This window comes from Mytilus edulis, chromosome 2, assembly GCF_963676685.1.
Source record: "Mytilus edulis chromosome 2, xbMytEdul2.2, whole genome shotgun sequence".
Classification (NCBI taxonomy): Eukaryota; Metazoa; Mollusca; class Bivalvia; order Mytilida; family Mytilidae; genus Mytilus; species Mytilus edulis.
In genome coordinates this window covers 52385933-52412875 of record NC_092345.1, presented here as the reverse complement: position 1 = coordinate 52412875, position 26943 = coordinate 52385933, and the positions used below count along the sequence as shown (strand labels likewise).

Genomic DNA, 26943 nt, shown 5'->3' with positions numbered 1-26943 from the left:
TTTCGAATATCTGGTCCTCGGTTCGACTTCATACAATGCATTTTAAAAATTAAGTACCGTGTTTATTTTGTATTACGTCCAATTGTATATCTATCTTTGAAACACATATTTGTGACCTTGCATAAACTAAGTTAATAAATTCAGCACTGGAGTTAATAGACCAAAAGTACCGTCTTCAAAAAGGTCGATAAATGGCAAAAATATAATTTGATGTTTAACCATGTTCAGAAATAGCACGACTTGAACCATCGTTATCTCTCATTAGATTGTTACACAGGAGTGTAAATCGTGCATGTTCAACACGAAATTTACGTAATTGTATTATGCAATAGCAAATGTAATTGAATTCTTCGATAATATTATATCGCATTTTTAACTTGACTGTCATCTGAAAAATCATCGATTACAATAAATTTCAAAATTTATCACTTCCTAGTATGCATTTCCTTTTAAAAAATGTTATTTAAGAATAAGTGTCTAACATTTAAACGTTTATCACATGTATGATATTTAATATTTGAACTCATAATTTTTCAATGAAAAAAAGACGCTTCTAGTAAAGAGACTTTCGTCTCGTCTATGAATGGATGTATGCAAGTATACCCAACGTATATATATGGTTACATATCAATTGTAGAAAAATCGATTATTTCTTATTTCGAATATTTTACTCGAAAAGCAAGTTGGTTAGTAACGGATCATGATTATAGACACATACCTTCGGTTTTTTTAATGTTGATACCAATTTTACAATTGAGACATGTCTTTATGTTGTCATATCTATCTTATTATTCATTTTGTCTTAATGTACTTATTCGGTAACCTCTGTGGTATTATAATAACTATAGCTATAACAGTTTACGCGTCTGGCGTACTAAATTATAGTCCTGGTACCTTTGATAACTATTCACACCACTGGGTCGATGCCACTGCTGGTGGACGTTTCGTCCTCGAGGGTATCACCAGCCTAGTAGTCAACACTTCGGTGTTGACATGAATATCAATAATGTGGTCATTTTTATAAATTTCCTGCTTACAAAACTGAATTTTTCGAAAAAAACTAAGGATTTTCTTATCCCAGGCATAGCCGTATTTGGCACAACTTTTTGGAATTTTGGATCCTCAATGCTCTTCAACTTTGTACTTGTTTGGCTTTATAAATATTTTGATATGAGCTTCACTGATGAGTCTTATGTAGACGAAACGCGCGTCTGGCGTACTAAATTATAGTCCTGGTACCTTTGATAACTATTTACCAAATTGCAGTTTGGATTATTCTCACATGAACTGATCAACTGAGAAAATATTTTAACAAATTGTTCGTCAAGTTGGTTGAAGTCTTTGTCATTGAATTCATGAACTATTTATCTATAAAATCTATTCATGATCGAAGTTTTCATGTCAGATAAAGAAGAAACGCGCGTCTGTCGTACTAAATTATAATCCTGGTACTTTTGATAACTAATTACACCTACTAAATATGTGGCTCATATTATAGTAAGTCATTATTTTGTTTGCAATTAACGACAAAGACTTCAACTAACAAAATAACTATGACTTTATTATTTACAGCATTCACTTTATACTACATGTAACAACCTTTCACGTGAGCAATTTGTGAAAATATTTCACCAGTTGATCAGTTTGTGGGAAAATAATTTAAACTGCAATCCGGTTAACTGCTTTCGCCATTGCTCTTGTAATACAACAAAAGTTACTTGATAAGCACAGTAATAACTCATCATATATACCAGGCTTTTAATGAGGTACGCTACTCTACATCGGTTATCGGTGGCGCTCGAATCAAAACTATCAAAGATAATTTATAACCGAAAATTCCGGGGGGAAATGTGCCTACTGCGGCTAAGGCTATACCTTGTGGTAGAACAACCTTGCTGTTTTGAGTTTTCAATACTTAATTAATCAAACAGTAAGTGAACATATTAATGGTCAATGTCAAAACAAAATTGCTGACTACCGGGATGATGGTACCATCCGGAACCGACAACTCATACCATATAGTAAGCTATAAAACACACATGTCAAAATGTGAGAAAACCAAAGGCCTGGTTTATGCTAAAACAACAAGCGAGAAACAACTAAAGACTAGAACTGAATTATAGGCTCCTGACTTTGGACAGGTATATAAACGTTACAAACAGATATTTTTGAGTTCTTAACCATCCCCCTATCCTGGAATAGTAGTGTAGCTGGCACTTGTTTAACACTGTGCCTTGTAATGAAAGACTATGTCAAACTTGCAATCTGAAAACCATTGAAATAATCTTGTAATGGTTTGTCCTGTCTATAGACATTTGCTTCTTAGATTTTTGCCTAAATATTTTTGTTCTTGGCCTATGTCGCTTACTATATATTTTGTTGATGCTTTTGCATTTTCTTGTATGCTGTTTTGCAATTTAACTTATTACAACTGTTTAAAGTTGGCACTAATACTGGAAACTTAAAAATGGTTAATGAAAGCCTTACTAGCTTTACTTAAAAAATAAAAATAGTTAAGATATTCCCAGAGTCTTTTCAAATAACTCAGATATCGGGATTATGCTTCTTTCTGTGCAATTATTTTTATAATCTTAATTTTTAAATCGTATATTTATTGATTACACCCAAGTAGCCTGTTCAAGGTGACCAAGTGAAATAAAGCTCAAAAGAGCATACGAACTGTTTATTTATTTCCAGAAACTGATTCGTTTAGATCCGAGTTCATTTGCCATCTGAAACTGATACTATGAAACACGCTCATAAACTACGTAGTTGGTTATATTGCAGTAATAAGCCAGTCCAGTACAAGTTAATTTACAGAGGTAATACATGAAACATGATATATATCATAATATAATTATTCATAACAATATCATTGTTTACGACTATTTTGTTCTGTACAGAATTATTTGTTTCTGTTTTCTGAACTTGTGAAATCGATCTGTAACAACTGGGTCATGGCAACTTATCACTAACACGTGATAAAATTAAAAACACCAGTTACTTTAATGTTTAAAGGAAATCGTACTGTGTCAAGCACGGAATACTAAAAACGACAGGAAATATGCTAGGCTGAGCTAGAAATAGACCTCGGGGGGGCCACTTCCTATGTAATGACTGGTAGGGATGAGCCGCTGGAATAGGTCACTATTTCATGCTTCATGATATATGAAAAGGGTGAGAAATTCAGATTAAATATATCAATAGGTTGATATTATCACTTGCTGGATTATATCATAAGTATCTGAAACTAATCAAATGTTCGTATTTATTTTCGATGCGGTTAAACCACAGTCGTAAATGCATCAGCTATTTGTCAAACCAATTAAACTCTATTTGTTCAATGTGGTATTTCCACTGAGGTTAGTTATAGATGCAATAAATCCAATCATTTTGACATTTCCACCTAATTAACATTGAAAGGTTTGTATACATGAAACATTTAAAGAAATTCCATAGCATAGTGTCAGCGTCCTTCAAGAGGGAACGGCAAATCAGTTTTTAATTAATGTTAAACTCAGTAAAAGTGATACTATCTGAAGTATTACTACATTTATCTGACAAAACATATGTTATTGTCTTTTGAAATTGAAATTTCTTCATAATTAAAGATATAAAAGGGGCAAATAGCACTGGCAAATAGAGGAGTGAAGAATTTATTGGAAAAGCAAGGTGTGATTATTGCGACTGCGTTGCTTCTAAACAAGAACGTAAAATGAGCGGGACCGCAAAAATTTTTGTAAATACTAATGTACAAGAAGATGAAAAATATCCAAATATATCTATAGGTCTGTTTTTTGTTCATTAATATATGAAAAGGTATATATTTTTGATAAACAAAATATATGAAAAGGGTGGGGTACTTGATGTCTCAGCTGCTCACCCCTACCAAAAAAAGTTTGAAGTGGCCCCCCCCGAGAAATAGACACATCCAGTTTTCATCAAGTTAGTTAATGTTTAATATCAAAAATATATAAATTATATATAAGTTGAAGAATTATGCTATCCGACTAGTTAATTTACTTCTTGTGGTAGTGTTTTAAAGAACAAAGGAAAAGGAAAGTAAAAAACAAGGAAAAAAAACAAGGAAAAAAAAATTGAATTAACAAGCACCCCAAAAAGAACCAGACAAAAAAATATCGAAAAACTGCTACAAACAAACTGAGCAAACAAACAAAGAAAATTGTATAAACAAGCACCCTGAAAAGAAACAAAGAAAAAAAAATAGAAAATAAAGCAATCAGAGAAGGGAAAAAAATAAATTTTCAACAAACAGAACAAAAATAGATCTTAATAATATTAAGTGCATGTTCCCGAGCTTTAAACAACAGAGATATCCATCACTTTGAAATCCAAGTTATTCTACAAAACAAATAACATCTGCTTCCGTTTGTTATTGATTTCATATCAATAATATTAGCTTTCAATTAAGTAAACAAATAATGGCTACTGTGCCGCCAAAATGAACTGCACACGATTTAATAAGGGTAACCAGTACATCAGCGTCTGGCTTTATCGCAGGCAAGCGGTAATTTTTCTCACTCTTTCGTCTATTTCAGGCCGATGATGACGTAAATGAAAGTCGTTATGTTGGTTAGTTTAATCAGCCAAAGTAATTACACGGTTAGCTTTAGACATACGAGCAATCTTAATAACAAACATCGAGGGTCTGGAATATTTGTTTAATTATATCTTATCACTTTTTTTTAAAATATTTAAAAGATTATTTCACAGATGTATAGCATAAGTTTTTTTTTCTAAAGTGATATTAAGTTCACCTGATAGCATCTGATACGTACGCCTTAACAAACCATCAATAAATAGGCTAGGTGAAAGAAACAACAAAACAAAGATTTATTGTGAAATTCATTTTTTTACGTCATGAATTAAGTGCAAAATGTTTGATTATAAAATTTGATATTAACCATACACTACCTATAGCATTACCCATTAACTAAGCAAGAGAAAAGTTCAAGACTTAAAAATGAATGCTTATACCTTCAAATAACATCACTGTATTCAAAAGAGATAAACATAAGAGGATTTCATCCTACATACATTTGAAAATATTATTTTCTGTTCTGCAAAAGAAATTTTGAAGAGGAATCGTTCATTGATAAAGGTCAAATCATTACTAAGGAAAATTCTGTTGAACACATTTCTATTGAAAGGTGGTTGAGTTTTGAGCAGTGTTTTTGTCTGTCTGCATTCAGCATCGATCTTTAAACGAGCTACTGCATATCATCTTCAATAGAAGAAACATTTACCACCCAGGTAATATTTTAGAAGATCTATTTTAACAACCTGATTGGAACTCAACGTTAACCTGATGTGAAAGAAACTTTATTTACTTTGAGAGATAGCTTGATGAATAGATAAATGGTATTTTGACTGTACAGTCATGGAATATATATGAGAATTATTCCGGGAAATTATAGAACTATTGATACAATTAATTGTATTGACCTCTTCTTCCATTGAGACTTGATAACTCCATGACTAAAGAAAAGAATTTGCAATAACCATCGGCATGTTATTAGAAATCATTTCTCCTCTGAGAAATTCTTAAATGGGATTACAACAAATACCATTAACTTAGAAGAAAAGACGTAATTTTGAAGTTATAGATAAAGAATTCTGACAAGGGAGTACTAGGGTTGTCGCGGCTTAAATGAAGCCGTTTGAACATAAAGTTGCAGTTGTATCAGTAAAAAGTTGTTGACATTCTCTAATGAATGGTTTGTCATGATGGACACCTGTATAGTAGAGAAAGTAATTATCACTTAATGTAATTTTAGATCACCTTGGGAATACGAGTATAATTGATTTTCGTTCATAATTACAGCAATTGACAATTTCTAGGGATTATCGATTGATTTTGTCATTGGCTGGAAGAAATATATCTATTAACAGAGCTATGAATGTGCACTTTGTTAGAATTGTTACATGAATTAACATCATATTGAATATTATTGATCACATATTGGAGTAATACCAGTACAGACGAAAAATGAGGGTAAGCATTTGTTTATTTTTCCATTTTGTATATAATTTCAAATAATAATGATCATTAATAATTCTTATCAATTTTCAACAGCCTTGGATTTCATTTAAAATCCATAAGTAATTGTACAAATATATACTGAGATGTTTGTTTTTTAAACAAAAATGGTTACGGTAATTGAAAAAAAGTATTTGTCTATTTTTGTGTGTTTATAATTTTTAATGCTTTTTCTATAAAAGGTACAGAGATACGCATTTTTTGTACCATGAACTGTAATGGCCTTCGCCTCGCTCGTTTTACATTTCTACAATGTAGTATCATCATACTTACCATAGGATTGGAGATGGACATCATGATTAACATAACTACTGCAGTAAATTAATGAAATAATGAAAATAACAAGCGTGGCCTATGTATCGTAATTTAGGTATTCTGTGCAAATAGTTCTTTTTCTCCATTGTAAGTACGTACTATTAACAGATTAGTACTTGATACATGTTTAGCTATTTTTACCATCCAGTTGTAGTTATAATCTATAGAGCCTATAATAGCATGTAATCTTCAATCATCTTTGGTCCTATATTATCAATATGTCATGCATATTAACGACTGAAAGATATAAATAAATAGACAAGATAAATTGCACCAACTATTAAACATGCGGTTTTTTCTTTTGCTTGCGTCATTTCAATACCAATCCTTCGAAAACATTTTTGTTTTGTTTTTATGAGTTGTTATATAACATAAGGGAGCTACCATTTGATTTTTATGGGGGGGCTAGGATGAAAAATTTTGTCCTGCATTTTTTTTTAGTTGTAATCTCTGTCCTGCCTTTTTATTTTTCACTTTATTCGGTCCTGCCTTTTTTTTTATTAGTTCATCCTGACTTTTTTTACCTGAATTGTCATCCTGCCTTTTTTTTTTGCAAAGTGTCTCATCCTGCCTTTTTTTTTTAACTCAAAACTCCTGTCCTGCCTATTTTTTTCAAATTTCATCCTAGCCCCCCCCATAAAAATCAAATGGTAGCTCCCTAACAGTTATAACAATGTAGATAAAAGACATTTTCCGGATTTATTGACGACTCAGTTACAAATAGCATTCAATTTCACAATGGAAGGAACCTATTTTATAAGAATATGTGTTTGCCTCATCTGTGTACATCCACTCGCCCATATTGACTGGCATGTTGGAGTGGAGTCATTATGAATGACAAGAACACACTCTAAAAAGTTAACGAACACTTCATTATATATGTTTCTCATACTTATCTTAACTAGGTCTTAATATACAAATCCTGCTTGATTTTATTCAGGCTCTAAAGAGGGGAAAAGAGGGGGGGTGTGGTATTGAGATAAAACAAAAACCCGTTTAATCCCGCAGCATGTGGAGACACGTTCTTGTCTCTATTGTAGTCAATGGTAAAGTTGGCGGAAAACTAAAGAAGGAAACCACTATACAAGACGGAAAACAGAAAACGGAGATTAAATAATTTGTAGTCATGCAATCGGCTTCAATAAGACACATCGATTTGTGAACATAAAAAAAGTGCATACTTGTTAGATTAACAAATGTCGATATGTCGTGTAAAATTTGTACATGTACATGTATACATGAATGATTGCCGTTCCTTGAATGAAACAGGTGTAAGATAAGTATATATCTTCATGACTAACCTCGACAACATCCGTTCAAAAATAACCCTGTTTTTCTTATCGTATGCCCTTAAAATAAAACAAAAAAGTAAAACTAATAACATTCTATTATAGGTTGAATACATGTTGCACCCAAAATCTGCATCAAATCTGCACATCATTACGAAAATTCACATAACATAATAATAAAACTTTTCAGATGCAAGTTTTCTTGAAACTATTCTATTTTAATGATTGCATCATTGCGGCCGACAAAACTTTTCTAAAATAATAATGTAATATAATACAAAAATCGTTTTCTTGGTTCTATCATGATTATGTTAATAAGGCAGATTAAGTATGTTTTTATTTACTGTTACAACTTTACCGTACATGTATTCCCATGCTATACGTTAATCAAACAAATCCCAATAACCCAATAAAACCTTAAAATACTTCCAGAAAAGAGGTCAGCCTAATATCATGAACTTCACTGATATATTAATGTTGATACATTCGTACCATTTAACATTCCTAGGCTCTTGTGGATGCTAAAACCGGGCAAATACTTAAACTGGAAGCAAGATACATCTTCAAGCATATGGATTTGTCAGTAAAATGTACTTTAATTCACAGAAGACATTTATAGATTACAACTTATCAGCCCTGGTATAATCCCAGACTCCCTTATCAGCACAATACGTAAGCTGAGATCTCATATGGGTCAAGGGATGATACCAGGGCAGATATGTAAAAGTACATGTTATAATATCTTACAACGGTTAAAACAGCGAGTAGAAAAAACGATTTAGTCTTCGGCATGATAAACACAACTGAATTTTTTAGTGTGTCGAAGCATTCCCTACAGTTCAATACTTTACTTGTCTCGTTTAATATTATAATGTCGGTGTCAATTTTACATTTAGACATTAGTATCATATGAGCCGCAGCGTCTTGTGCTGATCAGGGAATGTAGGGACGATACCAGCATGTAAAGAACATGTTATAACAATATAGTTATTGGAATGCTCCATAAAGATAATATATTACCCTAGTCATCTATTTCTAATGAAAGACATATCGCACCCCTCCCCCTTCCCCCCCTCTCTCTCTCTCTCTCTCTCTCTCTCTCTCTCTCTCTCTCTCTCTCTCTCTATATATATATATATAGTAAGTTATTATAATACAAATAAACTGGTTTTGTAAATCATGATATTTTGTACAATTTTAGCTGGAGGTTTGTCGATGTTTAATAGTTTATCCCATAACAATGTTAAGACATACTTGAGTAGGAGTTTATTTCCTTATTTGAGTGCTATAAACATCCTGTTTATTTTCCACAATAATCCGTACCCATTTTACTACGAAACTTGGTCAGAATTTTTAACATCCTCTCGTAGATCTAGAACAAGACAGATTTTAATATGTTGTGTTGCTTCAAATTTCATGGAATCAATAACCTTACATGTATTTCAGAATTTCGTGTATCAACGCCAACGTTTCATATTGAGGTAATTAACCTTTGAAATATTAATGAGAACTGTAATTTGATTGTAAATATTCTTTGAGTGGATCACTATATAGATCTACATAAAAGTGCCCGTAAGGTAAGGTAGTGTATGTGCTGTCCGGGAATTGGGAGGCGGTGGCCGCGTTATCAATTTTTGTCATATGAATTTGTCCTTTTTAAAAACTTACTTATTTATTAACATTTTTAGAAAAATGAAACGGATGTCTTTCTAGAAAAAAATATCTGTGTTTTTCGGTTCTGTATCCAAGCTGTTCTCCAATGTTTTCCCTATCTCTGATGTTCCTCTCCTGTTAATACACATGCATGCATTTTGCAATTTCAGTGATTCGCAACACATTACCTAGTCTTTAATTGATGTTCAATGTGTTTGTTTTTAAATCTTATTTCGCTCTCTGAAATTCAAGTAAGTGGTATCATCTCACCACGTTATGCGGTCAGTCCAAATATCTGAAACAGGTGCCTCTGTAAAGACGTCAGTTTTTTTTTTAAGAAGTTGGATATTAGTGGTTGAAATGGTTTAGATTGTTGGGTAATTCCTAATATCTTTTATATGCATCTTTTTTTTTTTGTATTGTCCGTATTTATCTTTATTTATTCTGCAAAACTTTAATGTTTTAAAGCAATACCCCTACATAATGACAGGAATACTCTCCCCCTCCCCCCACACACACATTCAGTCAAAATGAATTGTACAACATCCTACACCAAGTGCAGTACACGTATACATATAATTTTCTAACATTTAATGCTTACAATGTAATAGATTTTTACATATAAAATGTACAATAATCTTTTTAAAAATACAAGAAAGTAAGCAGATGTGAATATAAAACCTATCCTTCGTACATTTCATCATTTATGCAACAGATTTTCTGTAGTATATCGATGTAAATCAATATGTCATATGAATGAAACGAACAGATAGTTAAAAACGATATTGAACACCACCCCCGCTTTGTGTTTTGTGCACGCTTCGGCAGCTGGAGCTAGACTATATCTAGATTAACACACGATATCTGTGACATTGTTATAGGATGCATCAGAAATAACTTGGCACGGTGTAAGAATTTTATATTATTTATAGAACGGCTTTATTGTTGAATTAGACAAGTGTAAGGTGAATATTGTCATATTTTCGCCTTGATGTTGTGGGTTTTGTGGTTGATAAATGTAACAGTATTATAGAACATGGCTTTTTAATCAAGGTATGTTGTTTATTGGTGTTTATTTGATAATTTATAAATTGCAAGTTTTGTTTCATGTAAAAATATATGATATGACTTTTCAGATTTTTTAAGTAGATTCCTTTAGAACAGTATTAGATAAATTGTTAAAAATGACTTTTAAAATTTTAGCTAAAATATTCAACAATAGAACGTTCATGACAAGATTTATCTTTTTATATCAGTTCAACATAGTGCAGCGACAGAATAGGAAAAAGTCGATTATTAAAGGAGTTTAATTTCACTTCATGGTACACGGCTAAAAGTTGGCACAGTCCTAGAAAAATGATTTTACTTGAATTTAAGATTGGTCGTCAAAAAGTCGTATGGTGCAGTTTTTTTTATTTCAGCTTTTAGTCAGCAAATTTGACATCAAATGCAGATCATAAGTGGCATGCAGTTTGGCTTTTTATTCAAAAGCTGCCATCGCATATCTTTCTTTTTTGTTTTATTTAAACGTGAAACATAATGTTCTATGCATTAGACAAAAAGGGTTATCCTCAATGCCTTTTGATGACAAATTATGAAGGTAAAAACTACTGTTAACGGGCATATTTTGTGTTTTACCCGATTCCAACATCACACAACAAAGCGCTGATGAATGGACTATATCGTATCTACTATAAAGTAATAAAACTACATCTTTTCTTTTCATGTACACATGTTTTTATGAGGTCATATTGTTTAAAACGATATTTTTTTAATTTTAAAAATCTCTTCTCATCAATCATTTACTTACAAATATTCCGGATAGTTGTGTCCCGTCCATGATTGGGCTGGGACATAGTTTTCCTGTAATATTTGGACTTGATATTACTTGTTTTTGTTGATGTTTTATTGTTTCGTTGAAATATTTTGGTGTCCGTAATTCTTTTTAAAGGTTGTGTTATTTGGATTTTATTTATTTAAAGGGCGAAATATAAGTTTTTCAATGATTTATTTAAGAAATAGGGATCCGACAAAATCCCCAAAAGATAACAAAACTAGAAAGTCCGTTGAAACTTTGCGTTATCATTTCAAAGAAGCAAACATTCATTTTAATACCTTAAATAGTGCTATTTTATTAAATTCTCAAGTAGAATAATTGATTTATTTTTACAAACGTACAGTAAATTGAGGTATTTTGACACAGTTGATTGGTGTAATTATAAATATACACAAGATTGTGCATATAATTGTGACTTTAATTCATAAATGTACATCTATCATCGGATTCATTCTATTGGCTTGCAAATTGTTCATCATAAAAAATGTATACGAATGATGCATAAGTCTACATGACATAGTGATATCTACAGTTCGCACTGCAATTTGAAATGCAAAACATTTAAAGACCTAAAGTAAACCGTTTTGCTTAGTTCTATGATTTCAAAATTCAGATGTATTGAAGATTACCTTTCTCTTTTTTACCTACATTGTAGTCAGTCAGTACTTACATTTCCCAGTTAGCTTGTGATAAAGGATACTACAGAAATTAGAATGTTCGCTTCATATCTTGGCCTTTTTCTTTGATATTGAGACGGATTGACGACTACAAACAAAAAATCTATGACAAACTTTGGAGGGCGATTTTAACTTTCCAAATGTCAATTCCCCAGCTAGGTCTCAATGTACTACACTCCTCTGCGCCATCGTATAATGTGCACATATCTCAAATGATACCCTATGCTGATGCTTGTTGAGTCAATACAGTCTTCTTGGACAGGGGTGTACCCCTGACTACTTAAAACAGGCCGCAGAATTTTAAGGGATATTCAAACATATTAGTCGACGATAATATCAAAACGACATGGTAAAATTAGGTGAACGACGTAAATGACAAACAAAATTCTGCAAAACTATTCATAGACCGCCAAAGATTAACACGAAACATACTGAAAACAAGGTTATCTCGTATACCCCCGGAATGTTTAGAAGATTCTGTTTCAATTCTAACACCTGAGTGTCGAACGTGGAAATTTAATTTTGGTGTCATGTACCTAGTACAATCCCCTTCCCTTTCATGAATTTGACCTACTGAATTAGACTATTTACCGGATTTGTAATCACATAAGCAGCACGACGGGTGCCGCATGTGGAGCAGGATCTGCTTACCCTTCCGGAGCACCTGAGATCACCCCTAGTTTTTGGTGGGGTTCGTGTTGTTTATTCTTTAGTTTTCTATGTTGTGTCATGTGTACTATTGTTTTTCTGTTTGTCTTTTTCATTTTTAGCCATGGCGTTGTCAGTTTGTTTTAGATTTACGAGTTTGACTGTCCCTTTGGTATCTTTCGTCCCTCTTTTATGAAGAACTTGCGACTGAAATAGACACACAATAGGTTTTTATATTACCGTATCATAAATAATGATACATTTAAGCTCTGTCGTGGCCCAATTCACTAGCACGTCTTTTTACGGTTTACAATTTTAAGTTACTAAGTGTCAGATCAGATCTGAAAATTTGCAATTAATTTGTGTTTCATTCCTGTTTGTAATATAATGATACTTTTGATTCGCATGACACGGGTAACATCTTGTTGACACAACCAAAATGAACTATGTTTTGTTTTTCCTGGAATTCCCAATGCTTTGTTTTAAACATAATCATCGGTAACTTACGTACGGTTGCCTGTGTTTCTTTGAGACATACAGACAAAGTGGCAGCCGGCTCAAGTCAAGAAACCGAAGTCACGGCTATCAAGGGTTGTGCTATGTGTACTATTGTTTGTCTGTGAGTTTTTTTCTTCATTTTTTGGCCATGGCGTTGTCAGCTTATTTCGACTTATGACTTTTAATGTCCCTTTGGCTTTTGTTTAAAGATATTTTGAGTTTCATGCAGCAGGACAAGACGTTTCTTTCAACACAGGGTTCTTTTGACATTTGTCCTAGATGTGCACTGATGTTTCAGTTGTTTTATGTCCCCCATAAAATAGATTGACATGGCCAAAGTGTATTTAGCAATGACGATGATGTCCAATGGTGATGGATAAAGCTCGCTATATGTGGTACACAAACATTTGACCAACACTCTATTGCAAGACATAACACGTTAGATGTCCAAAGTTTAACATTGATATTCGCAATATCATTATAGGATTCGTGGCTTAAGAATTTAGTCGTGTTTGTTAAACACTACGGACCAATACTGACATTCGAGATTTGCTAAAACTTCCACTTGCGAACATACGTATTCCAGCCAATGGTCAGAATGTCCTAATAACGTCCCCGCATTACAAAAGTCATTTGAGGTCTGAATTACTGATTAAAGTTAAGTATATTTAGTGTTATGTCAATATATCCCGCATAAAAAAATATGATCGTGCGTCACTTAGTTTGGGATTGAAAAACCGAAACGTTCTTCATTTTCAAACGAATAAAAGGCTATTCTTTCATAAAATATACCATTTTAAAGTTGTTAGTTTATCTTGAAATGATTTATTTTCCTATTGATAAAAAATTATTTCATAGAAATCGTCATGACATTGTCAAAACTCAGCTATTAGTATGTTTTGAAATAATTTGTGTTGTCTGTTTTGCATGAACCGAGTTTAACGTATATGGCAAACACTTAAGTTTTCACTTTCATTGATGTATACTAGATGGTTATATGAATAAATACATATTTCCTCATAATTTTCTATAAATTTTGTTAAGTTTTGACAGACATTGTTCTTATTATTTGAAAAAAATACATCATGTAAAGCTGAAAACTAACCCCCTTTTTTGTACAGTCGCATACGTGTGTTCGGAAATCTCATATAATGATGGATTTTCACTTTTTGGACGCAAAATTGAATAAGGAAGACAATAGATTTAAGTTTTTAATCATTCTACTGTAAAAATGGTATTTGAATTGGAGTTGGATATTCAATTTTAATTTTCCTTGAAAACGACCTATGACCTTTGATCAAGATTTCTGAAAAACTGCACCATATTTTCATTTGACGACCAGAAGAATCTCAAAGTACACATATTTCCGAATCCGATGATATATGATATAGCCGTGTACCATTTTTGACGATTAAAATTTTATAAATCCGACTTTGGTCACCGGCCTAACAGCTATACAAGTTATATATTAACTCGACGTTGAAAGTGTATTTATATCTTTACGGTCAAGCATTGTGGAAACATTCAATTTGTTATATTGGCCGTGTAATCGAACCAACTATTTCTTCTTATCAAAAAAAAAATGTCGAGTTTAATTGCAATTTTACGGTTTTAATATTGCAGCAAAAAAAAAAAAATAATAATTGTTTTGTTATTTTATTTTGAAATGAAATGAAATATTTATTGTTTTTTTTTTATTATTATTTCCGTTTTCTTTGTTGTCCACTTTTTCGCCGTATACATTTTTGTAAATTATATCAGTTTTGGATTGTTTGATTATATAGTCGTATAATATTGTACATGTAGTTACAAGTGATTCTTTTTGTCCAGTAATAGTATACTCCTGAGTTTATATCGATTTGTCCACTAGATAAATATACTCACAGACGTAGGATTTTTTTTTTGCAAAATTTGTGAATGATTTGTTTCAGTTTACACATCAATAAAATCCGGAAATGCATTTAATTCTTAAATTCCTTTATTTATTATCACATCCATCGATTATAAAAAAAAATATTACATCTTTTATAGTTGACGTTATGTTATTTGTTTTGCTCATTGTTGAAGGCCGAAATGTTACCTAGGCTGTTGTCGCTTACATTTCATTTGAAATCGGATGGAGAGTTTTCCAATTGTCAGTTATTCCACATCTCCTTATCTTTATAATTGAACATGAAATCAAGCCGCTATGTTTAATTCATTGGTAACAAAAGAAGTCCGCCCTCCCCGTTCCATTTGTAATTACATTACCTTGTAAAATGTTGAAAAAATATTTTAAACATCAAACTTCTAAACTGCATCAATATGATAATACCAGCACTGGCCTAATGACTTGCATAAACGCTTTAATCAACCATATCTGAAGAACACTAAGGTTTCCTCGAAAAAGATTGCTGACTTATTCAATTGAAAACAAACTTATTCATTCACAGATATACATTATGTTTTAAGATTTTATTTAACTTGAATCTTTTGCATCGGACATTAAAAAAACAGATTGGTGTATGTACGGCGACTTGAAACTGATATTATTTTGTTTTGACTATTTTGTTTTAATATCATTAATTGATATATAGAGTAGACCTATTGTTGACGCCTACAATGAATATGTCTTTTGTGTTTGTGTTTGTAGTTTTGTGTTCCTGTCTCTCAATAGTTATCAAATATTAGGTCCCAGACTTATGAATTTAATACGCAAGACGCGTTATACACAGTATACCCAATTTCTCTTTTATTCGTATATATACTAAAATATGAAAGAAATGAAGAAAAAAATAATGACTACCCTAATCAGAGAAATACATATATCATGTCTCTGCCAAAATAAAGACACTGCATAATTTTGCTTATCACTTCGTGACGTCATTGACTGTAATTATGTAAATAAGAGAACGGACAAGTACAGTCAAGATAAAATCAATGGGCTGTAGAGAGAGTGCACCAGTTTTTTTTTTCCTCACGATTTCAACGAATTTTAAGCATTTAATCGTTAATTTGATCAAGAATTGTTTCTCCTCGATCTGTTTGGCGGTATATATTTTCCTTTTCGAGAATTACGCCAACCCTTTCAAAAATCATTATCTGCCCCCTGTTACCACAGGCGTTTGGGTATATGCAATGATACAGATATATTTTATTTTGTTGTTGATTAAAATATTCATTTTTCTCTATTTATAATGCATATCTATCACTTCTGTGCATGTCTCTCCTAATTTCGAGTGATTTAAACGACTCAGAGAAAATACCCAATTTTATTATCCATATACTAAGAAACTAGTTTCGAGTGATTTAAACGACTCCGAGAAATACACCCAATTTTATTATCCATATACTAAGAAACAATTTAGTATGGATAGTAAAATTTGGTATTTTCTTTGAGTCGTTTAAATCACTTGAAACTAAGTGAGACATGTACAGAAGTGATAGACGCATTATAAATATAGAAAATAAAATATTTTAATCATCATTTTTTTTTATCTGTATCATATACCAAATCGCCTGTATCTGTTTACATATGTGTTAAATTTCAATTTGTACGTTAAACTTTACGTTTTCCTTGTTTACAAAATATTCATTAGAATGAAATTCAAAACAGTGTAGCTGTGGCCATTGATTGACACATTAAAATCATCCATTGACTGGGACAATTTAGGTGAACGTTTGTATGTAACGACCAATGCTCACTATATACTTTTTAAAGACACTTAAACTATGGGGTCACCAAAGGTTCTCAACACCTAAATAAAATAATTCGAAAAATTAATCAGAAATAACACGATATTTTGATTTATATCAATTATATAAATCAAAACACAAAGGTTATTCCTGATTAATTTTTCGAATTATTTTATAATTAAAGGCGTTAAGAAACCTTTGGTGACCCCACAGTTTAAATGTCTATCATAGGTACGTCGTGAACAGTGGTCGTTACAGACAAACGTTCACGTAAATTGTCCCAGTCAATGGATGATTTTAATGTGTCAATCAATGGCCACAGCTACACTGTTTTGAATTTCATTCTATTTTGGTTCAAAACCATAAAGGTTGAACATTGAAACAATCTGTCATTCCAACAAAGATGACTATTTGCGTGTAATCCGCGAACACTTGACCTGAGATTTGCTTATGTATTTATGATCAATATAAATGGAAGTCATGTGTTTAAGTCTTATCACAGTCGGACAGAGACATGTTCTTTTTTAAAATGATTTTATTTGTAATGAGTTAAGTGATATGGGTGACTATTACTGAAAAAAGGTAACATTTTAAAGCTTGGTGCTGTACATTTAGTCTCAATAAGTGATAAGCAGTCAGAAGTGCACCAGACCCCCTTAAAAATTAATAAGACGTCAGAAATTCTGATGACTTAAAATCATAATTATCGTTTCAAGGAATTTGAAAGCTCAAAATATGAATCGTTTACGATCACGGAAATGCGCAAGAAAAAAAGTCAAAAAGTCGCATTAAGCCATCTACCATTAACGTATTTTCAAAAAATTGTATGAAAAATATAATAATATTTGAAAAGTAAACTACTTCCACACATATTTTCCATCTGATAAGTTAAGCCTTTTTCAACTGATTTTTATAGTTCGTTCTTATGTTGTATTGTTATACCACTGTCCCAGGTTAGGGGATGGTTGGGATCCCGCTAACATGTTTAACCCCGCCACATTATTTATGTATGTGCCTGTCCCAAGTCAGGAGCCTGTAATTCAGTGGTTGTCGTTTGTTTATGTGTTACATATTTGTTTTTCGTTCATTTTTTTTACATAAATAAGGCCGTTAGTTTTCTCGTTTGAATTGTTTTACATTGTCTTATCGGGGCCTTTTATATCTGACTATGCGGTATGGGCTTTGCTCATTGTTGAAGGCCGTACGGTGACCTATAGTTGTTAATGTCTGTGTCATTTTGGTCTTTTGTGGATAGTTGTCTCATTGGCAATCATACCACATCTTCTTTTTTTTATATTTGATATATATATACAAAAGCATTTTCTTTTTATAATTTGTACAAATATTATCGTGACGTTATTAAACACAGGTATGTACCACCCAGTGATTTGGCAACATTGCGCAAATCAGATATTTTTGAAGTTCGCAACAATTTATGAATTTGTTATTTATTTTTTTTTAGATTCATTTTAGTTCTAGATATCTGTCAATAAAGAAATTAATCAAATTCAAATTGTAGTTGTTTTCATCAACTAATAATTTAATTTTGAATGTAACGCGCCTTCTGATTGGCTGACGTTATTTTGTTATGAGCCCATAGACATAATTTAGTCATGTGACCGTGACGTCATCAACGTTTTTCCATGGTTTTCTACGGTTTAAATGGAATTTAGAATTAAATTATAAGAAATGACTGTAATATTTTTTCTGTCTATTCGAAATAACATAAAAAATGTGGTGCACACTGTTACATAACCCGCTACGCGCGTTATTCAGTGTTCACCAATTTTTTTATGTCATTTCGAATAGACAGAAAAAATATTACAGTCATTCCTTAAAGAAATTCGGATTTGAAAATCCATTTAAAAACAACGATAAAGCAGTGACGTAAATTAAAGTTTTAGCACTAACATAAGTACGCGTATGGCGTGCACATATATAGTCTGTGTCTTTTGAAGTTATACAAAACTTCAAGTTGGTCAATGGTTGTATGTAATAGAACATTTATATTACGAATTGCTCGATTAACCTTTATTTGTCAACAACTGATAAAGTTATTTTGTCCAGCGATATATTACGTTTATAAATACAGAATATAACAAAGTTATTTAATACTCATGCAACACTTCGACAATGGGTGTTAAAGTTATATACTAGTTTGTATACAGGATTTTCTTCTTCACCTTTTTTTACCTTTTCTCGCTCGCTCTCTCTTTCTCTGACAACGGTTCTGACCAAAATGACGCAATGCAATAACGTTATGTGGTCAGTCGAAAAGGAAGTACTTTTTGCCATAGGCCATACGAACTTAGACATGATTCCAATAATCTCTTATTTATCCAAACTTTGATTTCCTGACGTAGAAATATGGCAAGTTTATATATTTATTTATATATATATAGCTTAAATTTTATCATTAATATTTCATAAAGTTTTTTTTAGATTGCATTATTGATATGCTGAAAAAGCACGTCCGTGGAAAATAATTAAAAAAAATTAAAAAAAATATCTATACACTTTTCACTCAATTTCACAATTATAAGTTCTCGTTTTGACACTATCGACTTTTTTTTTACTATTATTTTTTATTTGTTTGATTTATTTCCTTTTTTTTTTTTAACTTTTATGAATGGTATACCTCCCAGTCTATCTCTCAGTGAATTCAAGAACGGTGACAACATTATAAAGAAAAACATTTCTGTTCTTAAATAGCTGCAGCATATTCACTTCCATTTTTTTTTAAATATAATGTCAATAATGTTGCCGCTTCTTGTAACTCTCTAAAATGGGAATAAGTTTATACAGCTTTCAAAAGATCAGCATTTTTATCTCCCGAAAGTTCGAAATCGAGTCATGTCTACTCGTTATTTTTCGTTCGTTTTTTGTCAGTTTCTATTCTATTTATGAATTTTATAGTCTCTTTTTGTATTTTTCGTCTATTTTCTATAATACTCTCACATTAAAATATTTCCATAAATGGAAAAACAGATTTTATTTCCCGTTTTGAAGTTTGGAGATATTTCTCTCCTCCGCAAATTCTGAAAACCTAATTTGGAAAGAAATCACAGTTATTGTGTGTTTGACATGACTTATTCATTACTTAAAAGGAATAAATAGACTGCAATTGATATCCTTATGAAATATGTTGTTTACTTCAAAGTGATGGATTCGCACTTACACGTTTTATGACGTTATTTTGAAATTAACACTTCGGAGATACGTATATAAAGTCAATAACTTTTTAAAATTTAAACATAAACTCTGTACGAGACTGTATGACATTATTCACTTTTAAAAGATTCAAACATTTTTTTAGAAGCCTTTTTTTCAAAAAGAAGCAAGAATAGAATTAAAACCAAAATAATAATATTAATAACGTAAACATGGAGAATAGGAATATGACTTTGTATCGAATACTTTATTGCGTTTTTGGAAACGAAGAGGTTTGTATGCGTTAATAATTCACTTGGAATTGTAGGTGCTCTAATATTCTATCATACTGTATATGCTTGCACTAAATACAGTGTTTGTTTTAACAATTTTGTTAAAAAGCAAACACAAATATAATGCTAAACTAGTTATTTTTCATCATCAGCAGCAGTGGCATCTGTGAATCAACGAGTGGATTGGTGTTTATATATTGTACTTACAATTAAATATGAAATATAATATTTGGTTTTTTGTTTTGTTTTGCAGGGAGTGCAATTAGACGAACCGTCAACGCCTATTACTAAACAGTGGAACCAAGACTTGCAAGAGTTCGTTCGTAATCTGTCTTCACCAAAACTTGATCTCACAAACCAAACACAATCAATTGATTTAAAACAAGGGGACGAAGTAATGAGACTGCCATCAGATTTGTGTACAGAAATGAAAGACAAGTGCACAGTTTCTTGTGAAAAAACAAAGGAAAAATCTACACCAAAGAATTGGAGAAAAAGAATAATGGATAGAAAAAGTAGTTCGGGAAAAATAAGTTCATTTGACATTGATGAAGCAGTTGAGTTATCTTTTGACAGTACTTCATCTTCATCGGGTCTTAAAGATAGTAAAGTAACATTTACTTGTGATACCTCTCCTGAAACATCAGACTTTGACCTTCATTCAGACACAAAGTCAATAGATTCTAAACAAAGCTACACGAAGAAAGACAAAGAATCCAAACGCAGACGATTTAAAAGAATGATAACACGACCATTACGTCGGAGTCATAGTGCTGGTTGTACCAATGACATTCCTGCACATGCACTATTTGTTGACTCTGATCCAAGTCAAAATGGAGATACGGTAGGTGCTTTTTTTATTTATTTTAAATTGGGAACAGTATATATTTGTTTAGGGGCCAGCTGAAGGACGCCTCCGGGTGCGGGAATTTCTCGCTACATTGAAGACTTGTTGGTGACCCTCTGCTGTGTAGAATGTAGAAACATATTTAACGAAAATGAACGAACAACAAATTAAGTTCACAAATGCGCGTTTTTCAAGAGTAAAACGTCATTATTATTTTGTCACGTGCTGTATATTTTTGATATTTTAATTCTTCTATCATTAGTCTATTGTAAGTTTTAATGCAAATAAAGTAGAAAATGCATTGAATTGTATCCGTAACTATGCGTTCTAACTAAATGCAGCTTCCTTGACAATATATATTATTGTATGGCGTTATGCAGAGGAGCGAATCTACAGGGGTTATTACACATGTGAATACATCATTTTTTTTCTTCTGGGAATCAGTAAACAAATTATTTTCTTACAAATGCTGTCTTGTGCAATACGTCCAGATATCAACAACAAACTCGTGTAATGAATAACTGAAGGCGTTTGGTACATAATTAAGGTCAAACGGTATTAAACAATGAGTTCATGCTATGCCTTTGCCAAACCAAAACCGACATTTGTCATTCTTTGTGACATTGCACTGTCCTACAGCTAACCAGACTTGACAAGTACAGCTACAGTTTTCCTACATAAATATGCCATCTTGGCATTGTAACAATACCAATTTCTTTGTGATCCTTGGCAACAAAATGTATTGGTTTTACATGTTAATATAATCATATCTAGGAGGGTGGTTAGACAAAATACAAGAGGCGAAAATACTATTCATTATGTAAATTTAAAATTAAGGTAAGAATAACATTTTAATGATAACTTAAATTTAATGTAATCATAATTAAGGCTAAAGTATGTCTGTTTAAAATCTGTTTTGAAATATTTGCAGAGTAAAATTGACGCCTTAAATGTTCCCTTTTAAAGACTTAAGTAATCGCTATCGCATTATTACTGTGATATTTGCTACTGGACAGTCAATGATTTAAAATATTAAACATGTACCTTACTTATATTTACTGGCCAAAACAAGTATCTTTGAGATTCTAGTTTTTATGATTGCATGAATGCCAATCTTCGCTAGCCAAGGGTTACGAGGAGGGGGACTGTCAAAGACGCATAAATATAACATTCACTGAACTGAAAATGGAACATTATAAGCTACTTATTATTACAATGTTTGGCACGACAATAAGAAATAAAAAAAATAGGTATATACATTTACCGACCATGCATAATTGTTTTGTTTTGAACATTCTTCTGTTTCCTCGGGATATTTTTGTGCTTTTAAGGGTTTAATATCAATAATTACTGCTTCATTATAAGTCACGGTAAACACAATCTAATTATTAAAACATATTTTTCAATAACAACAATAACATCTTTTTTTTTATTTTCTCCCAACAAAAGCACATCATCAACACAGCGGTTTTCTTTCGTTCATCGAACTGTATTCATGGTATTTTTAGCTTAAGAAAACTATTTATGGTAAACTAATTTGTGATCTCTGTAAAAAGGCCTTATACTTCGTGACAAAATAAATTCTCTGTCTATTTCTAGCAGCAAATAAAGTAGTTTTCGAGAAGAAATCGATCCTAAATAGGAATGTCCTTTAATATCTCAAGACGATAGCTTAAGGACGATAATAATGAATCATAGCTTCATGATGTTTATACATTAAAATGGGTTGTATTTCAAAAAAAAAGTTAATAACTTTGTTTTTCTGAAATGAGTATGTATCATGCAGATATTTAGATTATAATTATTTTATTTTTGGTAGAATAAACCAAGTCACTATATGACGGTGGAATTTGTAAATCTAAAATTGTTGCCATATTAAACCCGATCCATAAGCGTACTATCTGAGAGTTTAGATTTTCAAAGTAATCAAAGGAAGTTGTTTTTGTGGAAAAGAGAGACTATTAAAATATTCAATCATTTTGTATGTTTGTTAGATTTTTAATAATAAAGGACTATAATTTGCCTCACCGTAAAAAATTATTTGAATTTGTCACTCAGTCTGATTAATTAACATGCAATAGCATGTGCAATAATATGATTAGAACAAAAACAACTGTTACAATTCACATAACACTACCAAAAACGCAATACAAAAACCAAACAAGCAACTGTGCATGAAAGCAGGTACTTGGGAATGGTTATCTGTATGAATAAAGGCCATGATCGGATATGTAGGGAGAAAAGGGGGATACAATAAGGCAGCAATCTAACGATACTGTATACAGATACTAAAAGCCATCTAAAGGTCAAAACAGTGTCTTCTTTTAAATAGTTGTTCCTGTTAGAAAATTGGAATCTTGGGGTTGTTTGTTACATATTAAAATTATTGTTTAAATTTTTCTGATCTATCATATTCAGAAAAGCGATTCAATCCGAGCAAATTATTCATGATCATCTTGATTAATAAGCGCTTCGAATTAATCTTAATCATGTTTATTATAAAACAAAGAAAACGTAAGCAGTTTTATAAAAGCGTCATTAGAACTGAGGAAAGGAGACCAATATCGAGTTTTTCTTATTTTTGTTCCGCAATTCTGAATTTATTATTATAATGAATGTCTCTATGGTCGGGTTGTTGTCACTTTGACATTCCTCATTTCCATTCTCAACTTTATCTTATTTGTTTACAGATGGAAAGTCGTGCTATGGAATTATCTTTATATCACCAGAGATTTAGAAGTGATAGTGATGGTAAGACAGACAGAGAACTGACTAGAAGAGTTCATAAAACATGTTCTGCAGATGCTGCAATGATGAACTCTCCAGATTTTATGACCAATACTTCACAGCCCAAATCTAAATCGAGAAATTCGTAAGTTTTCATTTTCAACTATTCGTCAGAAGTCTTATGTGTACAGAGTATGACACATAAAACAAACACCAGATAGAACAAGAAAATGTAAAACAAAACAAAAATCTCCACAAGAGTAGTTAGGTTTTCGGTTTGTCATGCATATCAAGTTTATCATGAATATCAAATTAATCACGAATATCAAGTTAACCATGAATATCAAATTAATCACACATATATATCTGATTATAATGATTCATAGAAAATTTTTGTTTTCTACCTTCTTCATCATCGCTAGCCAAGGGTAACAGATCCGTTCCCCTCATTCCATGGAGAGGAGGGGAACAGATCATAATCCTTTTACAAAATGTAGCTATTGCGAAGATGCGCCTTCTTATACACACAGTGAGAAGATACCAAAGAGGAAATACCCTTGTGCCATTATTCTGACAATATTTTTTTCACAGTTCACGTAGATGAATCTAATTGAAGACAGTTTCAAAAATCTTAATAATGAAATGAACACATATATGAAGGCATGTCTGGTTGGTGTTGTTCTAAAACTAGCACTAAAACTATATTACTACACAACACAAAATTAATAAAGCAGGTTTTATGTATTTTTTGTTTATATGGATATCAAACCTATATTTTGTTTGTTCATGTTTTGCAGAGGGTTTAAGAATATGAAGAGGAAATTTCAAAATCTACGACGCAGAAACACGGACACGGCACTTGTTCCTAAATTTTCTCTACCTCTGCATTTCACGATTCCAACATATGATCAAGCCTTTCAGTGGAGTAAATCATTTGAATCACTGTTAACTGATAACAGTAAGTAGCTTCTGTCATTTTCATAAATTAGCAGCCAATTTGAATAAAACAAGATGTTGTATGGTTGTCAATTAACTATCCGCCAAAAAAACAAAACAAAAACAAAAACAACACATACGCTTCAACTAAGGAAAGTACGGTATTTATCTATGAGCAAAAACATACTGAACAGTAAGTTACATGTTATGAAAAGTTATCATCTTTATTATTGTTGACATTTAGAGCAATGGATCTCAAACTATCAGATAAAACTCATTTAAATTCAGTATTTAGATGTGAATTGCAATAAGAATAAGTCTGAACAGTTTGTTATATAAATTATAGAAACCAACATGATCACACCCACTGCACCCAGACGTGCTAACGCAAGATTTTAAAAGCCATGAGATGTCATTCACAGTGATAATGTCAATATGCAATCATTAACCAGAAACTCTTTAAGTTGGCGCATCCATATCAGTCTTAATTGTTCTTTTAATTAATTAATTGTTCATTCATTGTTAACAGGTGGTTTGGAACTATTCAAGGGATTCTTGAAGTCCGAATTCAGTGAAGAGAACTTAGAGTTTTGGATTGCCTGTGAGGAATTTCGTTTTTGTAAAGAATTTAATGTTCCGGTGCTTGCACAGAAAATATATAGCGACTATGTTGCTTTCCAGGCCCCCAAAGAGGTAGGTTAATTTGTTTAGTCTGCACGTCAAGATCCATGTATACATATCGTCAAACGAACAAACTAATATTTCAAGTTTTGAAAAAAAACCTTGTATTTACAAGTAGAACATAATGCTTTCTGTTGGGTTTTTTTTCATGTCCCACTTTGGGGCATATTTTTTTCTGACACATGGTCCCTATGATATTAGCTTTCAAATTTCAATGCCAAATAGGAGTTTTAACCAAAGTTTCTTGATTATCTTATGAACATAGAAAATGAAAATGCGAGAGGGGCATTCGTGTACTATGGACACATGCTTGTTTTAACTTTTGTCCCGAATTGAAAATTATATCAGGATTTCAACATAAAAGAGATTGTTATTTTTTGTAAATTTCAACAGATTCTATTCTATGTTATACTATGTAAAGCATACAAGAGGGGCGAAATATACCAAAGGGACATAAAGTTCCCTATTAACAAACAAGTTTTAGAACATTTTAAAATACATGACTTTGTTCAATATTCAGATTTTTTTTTTTACATTTCAGGTGAATTTAGATTCTACCACAAGAATGACAACAGTTTCAAACTTAGAAAACCCTTCTAAACAAACATTCGAAGTGGCACAGCACAAAATTCAGGCATTAATGGAAAAGGACTCATATCCAAGATTCATAGAATCAGAACTATATCAGCAGATATTAGAAAGTGTATCGAAAGTATGAAGTTACAAATCGTTAAGCTATTAAATATTATGATGTTGTATCATCCCCCGGGAAAGCACCTGTTCCCTGAAAGCGACATACCGATAGTTACGATCTACATTACGTGAATGTAGATGATAGAAGTGGTGAATTGTAAACAGGCATATTCCTACACCAGCATTTGATAGTGCGTATATATATAATTTATCACGATTCATAATCAAATGATAGTTTTCAAAATACATCATAAAAATTATATAGAAATTGTCGTGAAGAACCTTGTGTTTCACAAAAGTTTCGACGTGGACTAATGAAGTAAATTTTGTTCATGATCAAAGAAAGACAACTCTATCATACTACTATATTGACGTTTCTCTTAAACTGGAATCCGCTGGTGTATTACGCTATACTCTAAAACTCAAAACTGTATGAACAAAGTGTAGTAGTCAGTCGAGAACCAGCTTACGATTCTCTCGGATAACACATTGTAACAATACCAGACTGCTTTATTGCATTCATTTGATCATATTTATTTTAAACTGTCTGACGTTTTGTTAAACATTTTTTAAACATTATATTTGCGTTCACATGTTTTTATATTTTATGTGGGATATCAAATAATTTATAATGTAAATAAATTAAAATAGAATGTTGATTTGTTTACATTGTTGTTTTATTGAATAAATTTTTATACCGAATGGTTTTATTTATTATTTGTTTGAACGCTCATGAAACAATAATTGATGAGAAATTGTTCAATTCGTCGAATCATGAAAAAGAGTTTAAACATAATATACATTAAATACCAGGTAGAAATAAACCAATTTTCTCTCATTTATGGGTACATGCGTATTCTTTACATATGAATTATGTTGTTAAAAGGGATCTTTTGTTTTTAAATCACCTGACCAAAAGGGTTATGAGAGCTCACCTCATCACTTGTCGTCCGTTGCCGTCTG

The 26943-nt window shown here is 31.8% G+C and overlaps 1 protein-coding gene across 5 annotated transcripts; it reads left to right on the top strand.

The window, feature by feature from the left end:
• Positions 1 to 4540: 4540 nt before the first annotated feature.
• LOC139512419 (uncharacterized) lies at positions 4541 to 26682 on the top strand. 5 transcript variants are annotated; one of them, XM_071300030.1, is made up of 6 exons: positions 4541 to 6016; positions 20350 to 20940; positions 23634 to 23815; positions 24468 to 24628; positions 25136 to 25299; positions 25829 to 26682. In XM_071300030.1, the coding sequence occupies exons 1-6, from the start codon at positions 6011 to 6013 to the stop codon at positions 26003 to 26005; spliced, it is 1281 nt and encodes a 426-aa protein (XP_071156131.1). In that variant the 5' UTR covers positions 4541 to 6010; the 3' UTR covers positions 26006 to 26682. The 5 variants fall into 5 exon arrangements, with proteins under 5 accessions (XP_071156131.1, XP_071156130.1, XP_071156133.1 ...); XM_071300029.1 differs by lacking the exon at positions 4541 to 6016 and adding an exon at positions 8902 to 9146; XM_071300032.1 differs by lacking the exon at positions 4541 to 6016 and adding an exon at positions 10003 to 10371.
• Positions 26683 to 26943: the final 261 nt, after the last annotated feature.